Source organism: Poromitra crassiceps (genome assembly GCF_964638095.1).
Source record: "Poromitra crassiceps genome assembly, chromosome: 2".
Classification (NCBI taxonomy): domain Eukaryota; kingdom Metazoa; phylum Chordata; class Actinopteri; order Beryciformes; family Melamphaidae; genus Poromitra; species Poromitra crassiceps.
In genome coordinates this window covers 87907669-87924110 of record NC_139624.1, presented here as the reverse complement: position 1 = coordinate 87924110, position 16442 = coordinate 87907669, and the positions used below count along the sequence as shown (strand labels likewise).

At 42.3% G+C, this 16442-nt stretch overlaps 1 protein-coding gene across 1 annotated transcript; it reads left to right on the top strand.

The window, feature by feature from the left end:
* Positions 1-215: 215 nt before the first annotated feature.
* mettl4 (methyltransferase 4, N6-adenosine) lies at positions 216-14545 on the top strand (the record flags this gene model as incomplete). The annotated part of the gene is made up of 8 exons (XM_083663354.1): positions 216-452; positions 1138-1203; positions 3841-4201; positions 5089-5158; positions 5298-5472; positions 5571-5677; positions 5803-5894; positions 14271-14545. The coding sequence occupies 8 exons, from the start codon at positions 216-218 to the stop codon at positions 14543-14545; spliced, it is 1383 nt and encodes a 460-aa protein (XP_083519480.1).
* Positions 14546-16442: the final 1897 nt, after the last annotated feature.

Below are 16442 nucleotides of genomic sequence, written 5' to 3'. Positions count from 1 at the left end.
ATGAGTTTCTGCTACGGAAAGTCGTTACGACCAAACTTCAGCTGCTTCCGCGAACCTTGAAGTTGCTGGACAGTTCACACTCTTTTCTTCACATCACCAAAGACAGGCTACACTGCCTTTCAAACTATGCATGTCGTTCAAATAATAAGCGTCGAGATTGTTGAGTAGTAACGTTAACGTTGTTATTTTTGATCGATAGGTCCACATGTTCCAGAATGTCTGTCGTATTTCAGAACAAGAGTGGATGGGTTTTGGATGCATGCTCACTCATTGATCAGGGTCATTCGCGATGCATTCGATGGAGAGAGAATCGACAGTCACATTTTAAGTGTTGTTTCAAACGCCAGTGTTTTCAGATTTTTAAAAGTTTTAGTGTAAAGTCCAGTAGTGCTGCGGATGGAGGAAACGTGGACATGCTGCAAAGAACGGACGTGATCTATAAACCACCAAAGGTAAACTTGTTGCAGACTAGGGCCATAGACTAGTAGTGCACAATACATTATTATATATATTTTTTTAAAGAACAATAGTGACAACTGTCTTACACTGGACTGACTAACAGTGTATTACAAGGGTTTTCAAAGTCTAAGACCGTGGGCCTCCCCTCAGATAAAGCTTGGAAAAAGGTGTCTCCTCTCCACTTAGTTTACTGACTGTAGTGCTTAGTTTCACTAAATTATTGGATGCCTTCATTGCCTATGCAAAAAATCTCCAAAACTACTGTATCGCTGAGTCTGAACCATCTCTTAACCAAATTAAATTTTATACTATTATAGCCTATGTGATTTGATAACTTGTGATAGCTAATACATAATAGAAATAATAATAAATAGATACATAAACAAATGTAAAAAAAAATCACTCCCATTCACTGAGCCTTCCCTGAAACTGTTTGGAGCCCCCCTGGGGAGGCCTGGTATAGTCATGGATGCAAACTAGTCACCTTTAGGTGACGGCCACCTTTTTCATCCCCAAATATGACCCTTACGTGAAGGATTTTTGAGTGGCTTTATGTCTGTCACATTTTTGCATCCCTGTATAGTAGACAAACCACAGAAGAAGAAGAAGAAAATGTTAGTTTGGTGCAGGCTGTACCTACCATTAATTAACCAGTGTTTCTAATTTAACTATTATCAGAAAAGGAAACGAAAACGCAGTGATCTCAACCAAGGGGAAATTGATTCACAGGCTTACCACGAGAAGGTAGGTTCAATCTACTAATATATTTCAGTCTCAGTTGCCAACACACTTTTTTATGGAAAGAGAATAGTGCCAGGAGAGGTTGTATCATTATTGCATGAAGTTGACTTTGTCATACTCCTATTGAATCTGAACTGGGAAAACTGACCTTGAAAGTTAAAAGTTAAAGGTCCAATCTTGTGTAAAACAAGATTTTCTTGCTTGATTATAAAGGACTTGGACATGCTATATCCACCTTATTTCTAGCTGCCATGATTCCTTACATGAAATATGGGTGCTTCTTCCGGTGTAATCCCCCTAGCCCCCTCCCCCCGTTACGTTGCTGACACAAACACAACATAGCCCGTCTGTAAACGACAGCTGCAGGCGAAAGGAGCAAATCACGTCCAGCTTGGCAAAAATCTCGTCGATAAATATCCCAGACTGGGCATGGGAAGAACCACACTGACCATGACCAATCTGAACAGAGTGTGGAAAGACCCAGATCAGATGTATCTGTCAATACAAAACTTAGACTGGTCAAAACACTGGTGTTTCCAGTAGTGACGTATGGCAGCGAAACGTGGACTGTGCAGAAGGGGGAAAGGAAAAAGATAGATGCGTTTGAGCTGTGGTGTTGGCGACGGGTCCTAAAAATACCATGGACAGCAAAACGGACCAACAAGTCAGTGATTGAGCAAATAAAACCAGAAATCTCTCTGGAAGCAACCATCCAGAAGCAGAAACTTGGATATTTTGGACATATCATGAGATCAGGAGGTAGGATGGAGAAGGATTATGCTGGGAAAGATTGAAGGAAGTCGGGGTAGAGGAAGACCAAAAGCAAGATGGATTAACGGCATAAAAGAAGTGACGGGAGTGGACCTGGGAAGATTGAAACATCGAATACAGGAGAGAGACAGTTGGAGGACGGAAATCTATAGAGTCACCATGGGTCGCAAGCGACTTGATGGAACATGATGATGATGAAATATCCAGAGTTATTCAAAGAGCAACAGAAATAGCGGATGTGATAGATACAATTATTACTTTACCTCAAATAATGCGTCAAACGAGTTTTATTTATTGTGACAAGCAACTTTTTTTCCCAGCGTCGGAGTTTTAATGAGGAAATGCGCAAGCTGCAACAATCAGTCATGTTCTAGACCGGACCTTGCACCCATAATTATTTTACAGCGGGGCATTCAAAAATAAGGTGGATAGAAATTGTAGCCAAAATGGGTCCTTCACTTTCCAGCTCATGCTGGCGAAATTGTGGAGCCGATATGGCCAATCACACACATGTATTTTGGCTATGTCCTAAGCTAAATTTATTCTGGGGAGAGGTATTTGACGCCTTAAAAGAGGTCTTCCAACAAGAAATACCGCAAGACCCCACAGTGGCACTGTTAGGGGTAATACCTGAAGGCCTAGGCGGGAGGGCCAAAAAATATATTTTAATTATACTACTAACTACAGCCTTAAAGTGTATTACTATAAGATGGTTGAAACCAGATCCTCCCACATATAATATATGGATTCAAAAAGTGTGGGATATTTACCAGATGGAGCAAATCACTTACACACTAAGGCTTCAGAAACCAATTTTTGTTAAAAGATGGGGGCCTGTCATGACTCTATTAATGCAATGATGAGGTTTACTAACCAATGCTGTACGCCCCCCTAGTCTAATTTCCATTCTCTCACACATTTCTGATAGATATCACGTACATACATACATACTAGTTCCCCCCGATGTAAATTTCTCTCTTCTCTCTCTCTCTCTCTTGCTCTCCCTATCTATGAAGCGCTGCTGGACATATGTATATGTTGGAGTGGAGGTTTATTATTTTTTATTTGTTTGTTTTCAGGTTTGATGTTCATTATTATTGTCATTACAAGCTATGAGTGTATATACAATGATAATGTGTACAATAAGCACACTGCTGGAAAGGGAAAAGGAAAAAGCAAACAACTGTAATCGAAGGAATACAATATATGATGTACAATGTTGATGTAAACCAAATAAAAATTAAGTTTAAAAAAATAAAATAAGGTGGATATAAACATCATGGAAGTCTCAAAAACACATGGTCACCAGATAAAGCTACACCAGCCATGTAAGGAAAAAGTGCCTCAAAAATGAGCTGTTTTGACTTCTGTGATTTTGTGACATCACAAATTAACACTAATTTATTTGCGCCGCCCCGCCAACTGAATGTGGAATACCAAACCTTATCTTATCTTATCTTATCTTATCTTATCTTATCTTAACTTATCAAAACAGTGCATTGTTAATGACGGGAGAGACGGAGCACACAGAGAAGCCCCACAGAGGCTGGATTTGACCCCCCCCCCCCCCCAACAGAATTCATAATGTTTTATACATTATGGTATGTTATATATACAGTTAAAAATATGGGACCTTTAAATTGAGTCATTAATAATCATATTTGGTTTCAAGTCGCATTTAATTTTAGATTATCTTAATCTAATCTCTTTCCATACTTACCAATGGACTCTCACTATTTTTTAGTTAATTATTAACCAGATTTGGCTCCAATGAGAAAATCTCCCTTATTTTCACAGATAGCAGCAATCCAGTGACAGTCTGGTTTCGGATGACATCACCTGAATAATTTCTCTAACGTGTTGATACAGATAAGGTCTGTGATTCTGGAGGGAACCAAGTCCTTGGTGGATGCTGCCAGATCCCATGGGTATCTGAACAGTGTGACAGACCCGGTGGGAGAGCCTCTTCCTCCCCAGGAGTGCCGCCTTGCCGCTCTGTGTGAAATGGCTAAAGAGCTCCCTCTAGTGGCTGATCGCGACCAGGAGGATCCAGTTCAGTCCCTGGATGCTGAGGACGGCTGCACCTCACATCTGGACTTGTTCTCTCGGATAACAGAGAACAGCGCAGACTGGGCCTTAGTGGTTACGCTGATGGGAGAGAACTATGTCATACCTCCACATGCAGCCTTCCTGCTCTCTGATTTCACCAGAATACAACCACTAGTCCAGTGTGAGTACAACATTTTAAGAGCATCTTGTCAGGGCTAGAAAGGTATTGATTATCTGAACTTTTGCCAGAATATACTGTAACTGTCTGCAGCTAACTGCAATTGTAAAACCATTGCGTATTGCATTCCGGGATTGTTTTCTCCATATTGGTTGTAATGCCTCTTTTTTTTTTTTACATGGTAACTCATTCATTCAGCTGCTACAAGAGGATGCTGCCAGCTGCCATCTTGCTTTGTGGTCAAGTTTTATACATTTTCCATCGTGATACTTATTATTGCAGCTTTTCACACGACACAGCTGTCCAATTTCGCCAATAAAAGGAAGCGAATGCAAAGAAAATATTCGAACGCAAACAAAATATTCAGGGCTAACAGTGCAGACACTGCTTGACAGCAACCAAGATGTGCGGTGTGGGCGGGTCTCCAGACACATGATGTCACGTTCCAGAGGACAATAACCCCTGTTGAGTTTTCCATGCTATAACTACAGCAGTCAAGGCCGGATCTACCATATGGGCAACCTGGGCAGGTGCCCAGGAGCCCGCATGAAGGGGCCCTCCATTTTATTTTATTTTATTTTTGGTCGGGCTCCACAGAACTATGACACAAATCTAAGACCAATCAGAATGAAATAAAACTAGTTTCCAAGAAGATTAATACCCCGTTAAAGACAACTCGGAACACGGGAAAGCGCTTCAGTGCCCAGGGGCCCCTGGAGGTGCTAACCTGGCCCTAACTACAGTATGACCACTTGCAGATGTATTTCTTGGATTTCTCTGACTTGCTCATGTTCATCTGAAGTGAGAGGCAGTTGGCTTTGTGTTGTCTCCCAGCCTGAGAATGTTTGTTTAATAATTAAAGCTGCCTGTTTACCTGTTTTTCCGCACAGATGGAAGGAAATTTGAGCTAATAGTTATGGATCCACCATGGGAAAATAAGTCTCTTAAAAGGAGTCGCAGGTAAATTGATATCCGCAGCTTCAGACATGTAAAATAGGAGGGAAGGGCAAGATTCTAGCATTTACAATAAAACTCTTGATATCCCAACATTGCTCTGAATGCTAAGCTCATATTTCTCTGTTTTTTTGTTTTCATAAAGATACAGTTCTCTGCCCTCCTCCCAGCTGAAGCGTCTCCCCATACCCCTGCTGGCGTCCGCAGGCTGCTTGGTGGTCACCTGGGTTACAAACCGACCCAGCCATCTGCGTTTTGTCTGTGATGAGCTGTATCCACACTGGGGCGTAGAGGTGCTGGCCCAATGGTTCTGGGTTAAGGTAACGGAAAACCTCGAGCTGACAGGTCTCTTAAGCGTGGACGTGTCACACTTTTGGTCTCGTTCCAGACGTGCTGCGCTGTACTCTTGTTCCCTCAGGTCACCAAGTCTGGACAGTTTGTGTTTCCGCTGGATTCTCAGCACAAGAAGCCTTATGAAGTGCTGGTTCTTGGACGATATCGTCGCTGTGAGGAGGACTCCCCGAGGTGTGAAAATAGGTTTATAATGATAATCAGAATGTGATTTTTCACAATGTTGTTTTATGTTGTAAACTCATTAATCTAATATAGTTAAATTTATTCTGTGATTTCCTTTTCTCAACCTGTTTCAGCCCTTCAGAGAAGACAGAGATGCCTGTGGAGGATCAACGTGTGATTGTCAGCGTCCCATCAGCTCTCCACTCCCATAAGCCCTCACTCTCAGGTCAATATTTCCACAACTTTTTGGATAGGAAACCCTGTAATGTGTGAATTTTATTTTTATTTTTATTTTTATTTTTTTATAATATTTATTTTTGAGCAGGGAGCATTGGCATTACAGTACAGTAACCAGTGTAATTTTCTTTTCTTTTTTTTTCACATTGAAACATCGCAACCAACACATCTACCCTCATTTGCCTCCCCACAACCCAATCCCATTCCAACAGAAGAAATAAATAAAATTAGATAATAAAATAAAATAAAATAAGAATAATAATATACATACATACACATATTCATATGTATATGCATATACACACGTACATACAGTAAGAGGTAGTATAACAGTGAAAACAGTAATAACTCAAGTTGTCAAAGTTTATACTTGCAAGCATCTGGGTCAAGTTGGCCTATTTCGGTCTCATGAGGCCAGAAAAACACTGCGCGGCTGTGAGTGTGGTGGGCAGGCAGCAAGGTATTCGTCCATCCCTGGGAGGGCCTAGGCCCTTGTTCTATGGAGCCACGTCGTCTGGGGGAAGACCATCTACGTATTCGATCAGCGGTCTCCAATGTGAGTAAAATTTGTCAGAGGAGCCCCGCAGGGTGAATTTAATTTTTTCCATTTTAAGCAAAAATAAAATGTCTTCAAGCCAAGCTTTAAATGAAGGTGGCTGAGAGGTTTTCCAAAGAAAAATAATCCTCCTACGAGCAATTAACGAGGCAAAAGCGATAACATTGGATTGGGTGACCGACATATCTAGCTCATCCGGTGGTCTACCAAAGATTGCAATATGAGGGGATGGACAGATTCTCACCTTCAGAATGTCCGAACACATATTAAAAAAGGAGTGCCAGAAACCAGATAGTTTGGGACAAGTCCAAAACATATGAGTCAAGTTACAAGGTGCTTGTGAGCATCTCTCACATTCATCAACCACTTTATCTGGGTAGAATTTAGCCAGTTTGGCCTTACTATAGTGAAGTCTGTGTACTACTTTAAACTGTATCAGGCTAAGTCTGGCAGAATTAGAAGAAGAGTTGACGCCTCGCAAGGCTTCCTCCCAGAAGTTGTCTGAGAAGGACGTCTGCAGTTCACTTTCCCAGCTCTCTCTGCTTTTATTGATGGCCACCACATTCACTGGAGAGAGGAGATCATAGAAATAGGAGACATGGCCCCTGGATAGAATGTCTGCCTTAAGCAGTAGATCTATTCCACTGGGAGGCGGGATTTGAGGAAATAGAGGGGAGTGGGTTCTACCGAAGTTTCGTAGCTGAAAGTACCGAAGAAAATCTGAACAGGGTAGGTTAAAAACAGTATGAAGTTGATCGAAGCTGGCAAACACACCGTCTATATACAAGTCTCCCAGGCGGCGGAGACCTCTTCCCTCTAAAAGTGAATAGTAAGGGTCTGCCTTAGCAGGCAGAAATAGGGGGTTGTTGCAAACCGGAGTCGCCTGAGGTAAAGAAGACCAACCAAAATGACGCCTGACCTGTGCCCAGATCTTAAGAGAGCTTATCACGATGGGATTAGAAGTGAACTGTGAGAAAGATACGGGTAGGGTGCTACACGCGAGAGCCTGAAGTGATGTAGAACGGCATGACATGGCCTCAATCTGACACCAACTACTTTGGGGTGTGAATTTTAACCACTAGAGGGCAATGCAGCAACATAAAAGCTATCTCATTCACTGACATGCTCCAAATCCTACTACAGACTGCTTTCGCACACGCACACGCACACACACACACACACACACACACACACACACACACACACACACACACACACACACACACACACACACACACACACACACACACACACACACTTTCTCTTTAAAAGCAAAAGTTTCCAACTTAGATTTATTTCTACATGGCAGGAATTTAAAAGTGCTATTTTGAGCTGCAATAATATAAGTAATACCGTAGTTAAATTCACAACCCTATTGCTTTAATTGGCAGATTGTGAACTACTGCTGCCCAGATATAAATTTCTGTTATTTTCATTGAATGTGTCTTGGTGAGATTTGGCTCCAGTATGCTCTTTAGAATCGATGTGAGAGTCTGACAATGAATATGTAGAGAGACTATGAATAGGAGAGGCTTGACGTCATCTCCCCCCTCTTCAGGGGAAAGGGTTATTTATTGTGCTGTATGGAAAGCAAAACATGTCAGGAAAATGTTTTAGTGCCCTTTCAGCAACACAGAAAAGGTCCCATTTCATGGAAATAGCTGGATATTGTTAAAATGAATGAATATAAGTCAGAATGATGCCATTGCAGAGGTGTGATACGACATAGATATTAAGTAGGTTATTATGATTAATCTGTATTGACTATATATATAATGTGATGTCCATGGCAAAGCTTCTCTGCGAGATTTATCAGAACTGGTTTGTTTGCTCTATGATGCAGTTGCCCTTTTTCTTATTTTTTCTTATTTGTTTTTGCGAAAAGAAAAAAAAGTCAACTCTTCTTAGCTGTTAATCCATCTTTCCTGCATTCACCTGGCTGCACAATATGCAGGGACTGACTTGAGCTACTCACCATTGCAAACTGTAACATAACAGCTTCTCCGCCCCACTATAAAAGTAAAAAAAAACATAGAGCCATGGCTGAATTTGATGTGGTTTTTTCACTGTATGCTACTAAATGTACAGTATGAGCAGCCTCCATGCCAAATCACTGTCAGGCAATCTGTTCCTCTTCAGTGTAACCGCCGGGGTACTTTAGTTGCATCCTATCTTTTTCAACCCCTGTTGCTATACTCAATTTTACTCCAGCAGAGATGAGGGGGCATTGTTGGCAGTGAGTGTCATTGTAATCTGTGAGTGTAATATTAAAATTTGAAACATGTCCCAAAATGTCTGAAGGACTGGCCCCAAATCACTCAGAGATCTCATTCTACTGAGTGAGATGCCACCAAAAATAAAAACTGAATTCCAACACAGAGTGTTTGGGGATGGTAGGATGCATTGTCCTGTATTTTGCTCACTCCTGCAGTTTATGCAATATTATGCAACGGCTTGAAATTTAAATATATCCCCAGAACCACTGGCATTAAACAATCTGAAGCTCTCACTTAATCATTATTGGGTTGTATTGCTATAAGACCTCTGCCTGACTTTGTATGCTTGTTGAGCATGACAGGCCTGTTTTTAGAGCCAGCCTTGATGCTGCGATGCCTGAACCCCTGAGCCAGTTCTGCCCTAGTCTCACGTAGTCAGACCCACCGTCAACGTCATCAAGCTCCCAGCGACAGAGGGTCTGAATCACAAGTCTCTGACGGAAGTCGGCAACCCGGCAGATTCCCCCAGGACGGAAGTTACGTTATACACACCACGTCATATAGCGTGCCTCCCATATTACAGTCCGGCAAGGAAACACGTTTGGGAACACCGTGAAGAGAGAAGTGATAAAAGGAGCGACCAAAAAGTAGCAATAGGCTGTCTTGCAGGAAGATTGAGTGGGCAAGAGAATTGAATTGCTGCGTTACAGAAAGTGTGCCACGTCCGCGGCATAGATGCTCTCAAGGACGTGTTTGTTGTAGTTGTGCCGGAGTCGATTTAGCTGATACACACATTCCGAATGCACCGCCCACAAGGTTCCTGGTTGGTCAATTCATATGTCTCTTACGGACCTTTTTTTTTTGGCTTGGGGGGCGGGCGTTAACCACTTTTGAGAGTTGTGCTCCAGACGTCTATATCATCTACGGCTGGCACTGTAAGACTAGTTCTGCCCCCCTCTCAGATGGGGATCCTCACAGTGACATTCGTGGTTGGTATGGAGGAGACGAGGGACACTATTACTCCTTTACAGACACAACACATCTTGCCAGATGGCCCTAACAGAAGGAGAAAAGTGTTCATGCTTCTCTGAACGTGAATGACCCAATGTTTGGTTTTTATTTATTACTAGTATTTTTCTATTCGTCAGTACCAGTGGCTCCTGCATTACATTACTGGCTTTCATGGGGAAGCTATAAGCAGGTCTGGCCTAGGATACCCCTTGGATGGGAAACTGGTGCTGGAGGTGGTGTTGGAGGACCAGTTGGAGGTGCTCTTCCCCTCTGGTCTGAATTGTCTGATGAATAATCTGGTCTGATGAATAATCGTCCCAGGGCAGAGACAGGGACTCTGTCCTGTGAGTGATCAGCGTCCTTTGGATGAGACGTTAAACAGAGGTCCTAACTCTCTGTGGTCATTAAAGATCCCACTCTTGTCAAGAGTAGGGGTGTAACCCCGGTGCCCTGGCTAAATTCCCACACAGGCCTTTCTTTCATCATGGCCACCTAATCATCCCTCATTACTTAATTGGTACATTCAGTCCTCAGCTCTCCACTGTGATACCTGATGTGTGGTGAGCGTTCTGACGCAAACTGGCTGCTGTGCATCACCCAGGTGGGTGCTACACATCAGTGGTGGATTAGTTGAGTTCCCTCCCCCTCCCTCCCCTGATATGTGAAGCGCTTTGAGTATCTAGCACTTTATAAATCCAATCAATTATTATTATTATTATTATTATTATTATTATTATTATTATTATTATTATTATTATTAATTAGGGACCCTTGTTATTGTAATTAGTGGTTACGGTAAGTGGTTTTTCTCATGCACAGGCATGCTGCCAGTTGTGTGCGTTGCATTGCTTTTGACTGGGGAATGGATTTGTGAATATGGTCTATTTATCAGTGTGATTGGTTCATGTGCAACAACTATAATAATATTCTTTATTCATCATACAGCATAATTTCACTTTATCACTTTTCAAAACACAGATCCTCAGGCAGGTCATTCAAGTCTAGGAAACCTGATGCCAAAGTTCTGATCGCCTTTTGTTTTTAATCTACATTTTGGAACAGTCAATAGAGTCTGCCCAGATCCAGATCATATGAGCTTAAAAAAGTGATATAATTTGTGCCAGTCCCCTCCATGCCTTAAAAGTGACCAGTAAAATCTTAAAATCAACATAAGAAACTATGGTAACAAGGGTAAAGATGCTAAAATTGGGCTGGTGTAATGTTTCTGTTTGAGAAATTATTTTGGCTGTTTAGTTTTGAAGATGGCTGTGTAGTTGAAGATGATAGTATCATTAAAAGTTTTAATGATACTATCAAAGTTAAATTTAAATTTAAAACATTACAATTTTCAAAAACTTCAGTTGAAAGAAAGACATTTCTTAACCTGCCTCAAAGTTCAAATTACTGTCAAAATTATACCCAAGTCTCTTGCTTTTTGTAAGAGTTTGTACATCGGTAGATAGAGTACAATGGGCCGGACACACCATAAGCCGAAGCTACGCCGAAGCTACGTTGAAGCTATGCAGCGCTGAGGCAGTTTAATTTCAGCGTCCTTGTTGACAGGCGAGACCGATCACACCAGCCACACGCCATGCTGAAGCTACGCTGCAGTGATAGTTTCAGCTTCTGTTCTATTTTTCAAGCATGCAGCGCGCTGCACGGGAGCAGCCAGGCATGAAGCCAATGCAAGTTGTGAGCGGAGGTAGGGCAGTGCCCGGTAAAAAAGAGCGAGGCGCTGAGGAAAAGAGAGTGCTTCTGGTGTGAATGGCAAGGCTCCTACTCGAAGCTTCCGTTGTATATACTCAGAAGTGTATATACAATATAAGAATATCGGCCGATATATCGATATCTGAATTTTTTTACTCCCTAATATCGGCAATCGGCCTAAAAAATCCAGTATCCGTCAGGCTCTAGTGGATAATAAGTCTATGGGGAAGCATGTAAATTGAGACTAGGGGCTGTTAGATGATGTCATCATTCCTACTACGACAGTGACGACGTTGAGACGTCATGCTGACGTCATTGTGATTATGAAGTGAAATGACATGACAGCAGACAGTGTATGAGAAGAGAACCGTCTTGAGAACAGGGTTGCCGCTAAGGCTGAGATTGGCTGAATAGGAAGATTTGTCAAACTGTGATTGGTTTAGCAAAAGCGCTAACGCCCCCATACAGCTGAATGCAGGGCACCTGAAAGGAGAAAGGGGAATAAGTGAGAGTGAAACAAGCAGTCTTCCTTTCTGAACTTACGCTAAGCTTCATTAGTATATAAAAAATAAACACTCACAAAAATAGTAGTACTGTAGCATACAAGTGCAGCTTAAAATCAAGATAAAATAAAAGCCATTGGTTCAAATTTTCATATTTACAAATTTACCCAGGTTTATGATACTTAAAGGAACACTCCGCCCATTTTCAACCAGCTTTGTATCATTAGAACATCAGTAGTATATCAGAAAACTAAACGGTTTTGAAGTCTGTCATTTAATTTGACAGTTATTGAGTGTTAAAGTGTGGACCAGTGACATCACTGGTCCACACTAACTCAAATGAATAACTCATTAACTCAAATCAACTCTCAAACTGTAAACGGTTTTGAAGTCATTCATTTAGTTTGACAGTTATTGAGAGTTGATTTGAGTTAATGAGTTATTCATTTGAGTTAGTGTGGACCAGTGATGTCACTGGTCCACACTTTAACACTCAATAACTGTCAAATTAAATGACAGACTTCAAAACAGTTTACAGTTTTCTGATATACTGTACTACTGATGTTCTAATGATACAAAGCTGGTTGAAAATGGGCGGAGTGTTCCTTTAAATAAATCAATGTTAATAAATAGATGTTACATGCTTGTGCTGTCTCTTGAGGGTGGAGGTGTGTATGTTGCAGTCTTGATGATGGGTGTTTGTGTTTGTCACAGTCCCTGATGTTTGTGTCCTTCACAGTCCTTTGTTGTGTGTGTGTGTGTGTGTGTGTGTGTGTGTGTGTGTGTGTGTGTGTGTGTGTGTGTGTGTGTGTGTGTGTGTGTAAACACCACATTGCTGTGTTCTGTTGCTGTTATCCACAATGAATATAGCCAGAAGTACAAGAACTAGCTGTGCAGTGAATCAATGGAAAGCGGTGTAATTACTTAAGTGATCCTCACTGTAATTGAAGTAATGACGCAGTCCTGTACAACATAATCAGTGTCACCTGGCTAACCCAGGGTCATTTTAAGAGATCATTCTAAAGAGCAATGTGAGGCAAGACTATCTGAATGACAGCTATTTGGTAAGAGAGTAGTAATTTAACACCTTCCCTCTCTTCTGCCCTTTCTTGGCAAAAGCTTCATACGTTGTCCTGTCTCAGAGAGTTAAGAGGATAATTAGACCTTTTATTCTCTGTGAGAGCTTTGAGAGCTGAGTCACCATTTGGAGCTCTGTTAGTCGTGAGAGGTAGCCTGGTACCCAGCCCAAATTAATCCTTCATTAGGGTCTGGACGCTCTGGTATCCACCACTGATTCGTTGATGTATTTTTCAGCCCTAACTGATTGGTTGCTGTCTGTGTCAATCATCGAACTACTTTGACAATTCTATGCCAAAGAACTTAAATTGATATTGATAGCTAATACCTTGGCTTGTTCCACTGATTATTCCACTGCAGCCCAATGACAGCAGCGCTGTTCTCTTTGTGTGTCTGTTCTCACTTTGTTAAACTCTTTGTCTGGTCCAGAGCTGGAAGACCGGAAACAGCCGCCATGACAGTCTGTGCGCATCGATAAAAATGTTATTTTAGAGCCACAATATTGTTATAAATATCAACAACTAGCCAACAGATATCAAAGCTGGTGGTCTTTATGGAAAGAGCGTCACTCAAACTGGTTGACAGTTCTATCAAACTGGTCATTCAGTGGCATTTTACTGCCACATAACTAATGTGTTAACAGCTAACCAGCCTACCTAGCAGTGCTCTGCAATGCGTTATCGGTAACGTTAGATCACTTTAGATTAATTATTTAATAAGGTCCCACTGCTTACCAGCCAATCAGGTGTCCTGGACAGGTGTTCTGTCCTGAATAAACGCAGTGGATGGGCGTAGGTCCAGACCCATATGAAGAGTGATGACAATTGCGATTGTCAGATTTTGTGATTTTGAGCTCATTAAGTCCCTGAGTGTTGGCTGAGTTGAGTGGGAGGGTGGTTTGAGCATGCAGACAGACCAACGCAGGGGCAGAGAGGGCGGGAACTGTATCTGTCAGGTGTGCTGCTCCTGGAATGTCATCGCTCATAGACTCAAGGTCAACCCATCTTTAAAAGAAACAAAGAAGAAATAGATGCAGTTCAGTAATCTTAAATGTATCAAAACCATTTAATCTGCCATCTCCCTTTTTGGGGGGGCATTTTTCCTTTGTTTGACAAGACAATAGGAAGACAGGAAAGGTGGGAGAGAGAGAGGGGATGACATGCGGCCAAGGACCAGGGGTCGGATTCGAATCCGGGTCAGCCGCATGAAGGACTAAGCCTATGTGGTACGCACTCTACCAGGCGAGCCACCAGGATGCCCATCTCCTTTCTTCCTTCTCTTTCTCCTTTCCACAGAGGTGTTGAAGCCATACGTCGGAGCCGGAGCCGAGTGCTTGGAGCTGTTTGCCCGAAGCCTGCAGCCAGGATGGACCAGCTGGGGCAATGAGGTGCTCAAGTTTCAGCACATGAGCTATTTCACCGTGACACCTGCAGACGATCCCACAGACGCCGCCGAAGGCGAGCACGCAGGCAAGCCCACAGACACGCCCACAGACATGCCCATAGACACGCCAGCGTTCCCCTCAGCTAGGAAACCCTCTCCTCTTCCCTGTCCTCCCACTGCAGACTGATGGATGTTCTTTAACAGCCTACAGCCACTTGTCAGTTTTATAAATTTAGGCAGCTGGAATATGTTCCTATCCCATTGCCTTTGATCTGCTCTTCTGTATGCATGCGGGACCTGTGGTTTATTTTTCTGGGTCTTAGCATATTTTGGAGGCAGTGAATCACAGGCCTGATGATGCTGTTGGAGAGATGAAATTGCATTTCTATGGAAATCGATAAACGGATAAAAACCAGTCAAGTTTTAATTCCCCTCTGAGTTCACGTCTGTCTTGATAATGATCAAAGTTTTTTTTTCACATTTTGTACTGTTTTGAAATGTAGCACAGATTTTCATGTATTTTAATACAAGTGAGGAGGAAACTGTTTTCATGAATGTTGTGTTTTGGTTGACAAAGAAACCTTGGCATGGCAGAGACTGATCCTGAGATCATTTGATAATAGATAATATTTTCCTCAGTCCCCCTCTCAGCAGCTCTTCCCTGTGACAACCCCTTCACCTGCCGCTCCCGTTGGTGGTGGGTGGGGGTAGGGAGGAGGGGGGGGGTGTCTCTAATGAGTCTGTGGTCTCCTGGGGGTGGAGGGGTGCTGGGGCTGTCAGTGAGGCAGATGAGGATGAGTTACTGTCTGCCACTGCAGCACAGCTAATGAAGCCGGAGTGAGACTCCTGCAGGATCATTTACACAATATCTTGTCATGCTTGCTCACTCGCTCTCTCTCTCTCTCCCCACTCTCTCTGACGCTCACATATACCACACCACCATCTCTTATCTGTCCTCTCTTTTTTCTTTCTTGACTGAAGTTATACCACAGATGGTCAATATCAGAGCGAGACATCCCATCTTCCAGTCACTTCCTGTATCTGTGCCACGGAGGTCTCGCCATGGCCACGCCCACTTAGGAGACTTGCGGCAGGTCCTAGTCTAGTGGAGTCAATGGGAGGAGTGAACATGATCACAGATTATGACAGATTCTTTCACCCCAACAGTCATCAATATTGAGCCCATTTTCCGCAAGCCACATAGAGTATGTTCTTTACATTCTGACACTAAAATGGCATTTTTCAGACATCAGATAAGATCAGGAGAAAATTAACTTTGTTCAAGACCTGTCTCAGCAACACACACTCGTGAGATTTGGCAACAGAAGCTCACGTTAGCAGGGAGCAATTAGCTAAAGCTACATGTGAAGTTTGTTGATGCAGCTAAATCTGTGGTTGGAAAAATAAATTGATTGAGCTAACAAGGGGCAGCTTTGTGTTTATGTGTGGTGTGTGTGGAGTTTGGGAACTCACAATCTCTAGCGCAAGTTAGCTTGCTAGGTCAGCACTAACCCTGCATCACCAGGCTCTCTCTCCCACAACACTTTAAGGGGAGAGGTCACCACGTGACCATTTAGGAGACTGGCAGACGGGCAGAGTACCATTTCTTATTATTGACGGAGCCTGCAGTGGTGTGTCTCTATCTAATATTAAAGGTCTCTGGTTATACACAGGATGAGAAACTTAGCAGTATTTTGAGTTAGTGTGATTATGGCAGAGAAGGTGACATATTTGTAAAAGAAATTAAAGATCCCAAAACATATTTTCCATCAGTAAGTCAAACTCTTCCAGAATGATAGTTTCTTTCACTCCTATTAATTTGCTGATTACTTCTTCGGGACTCATTTGACTGCACATAATTTGCTGGGTAAAGGCATTAAAGTGATTGAAGAAATAAAAATCCAAATAATTAGGCTCAGGATAAAGCAATGGACAAAATTTATGACAAAATGTTAATAGTGCAATGGCTGTTGAATTTCAGATGACATAATTAAATATTGTCAACTTAAAAATAATAGTAACTTGGAGAAATTTCAAGCTGCACTAAATGCCCAGATAATGTACTAAGGGGATTATCTATCCTA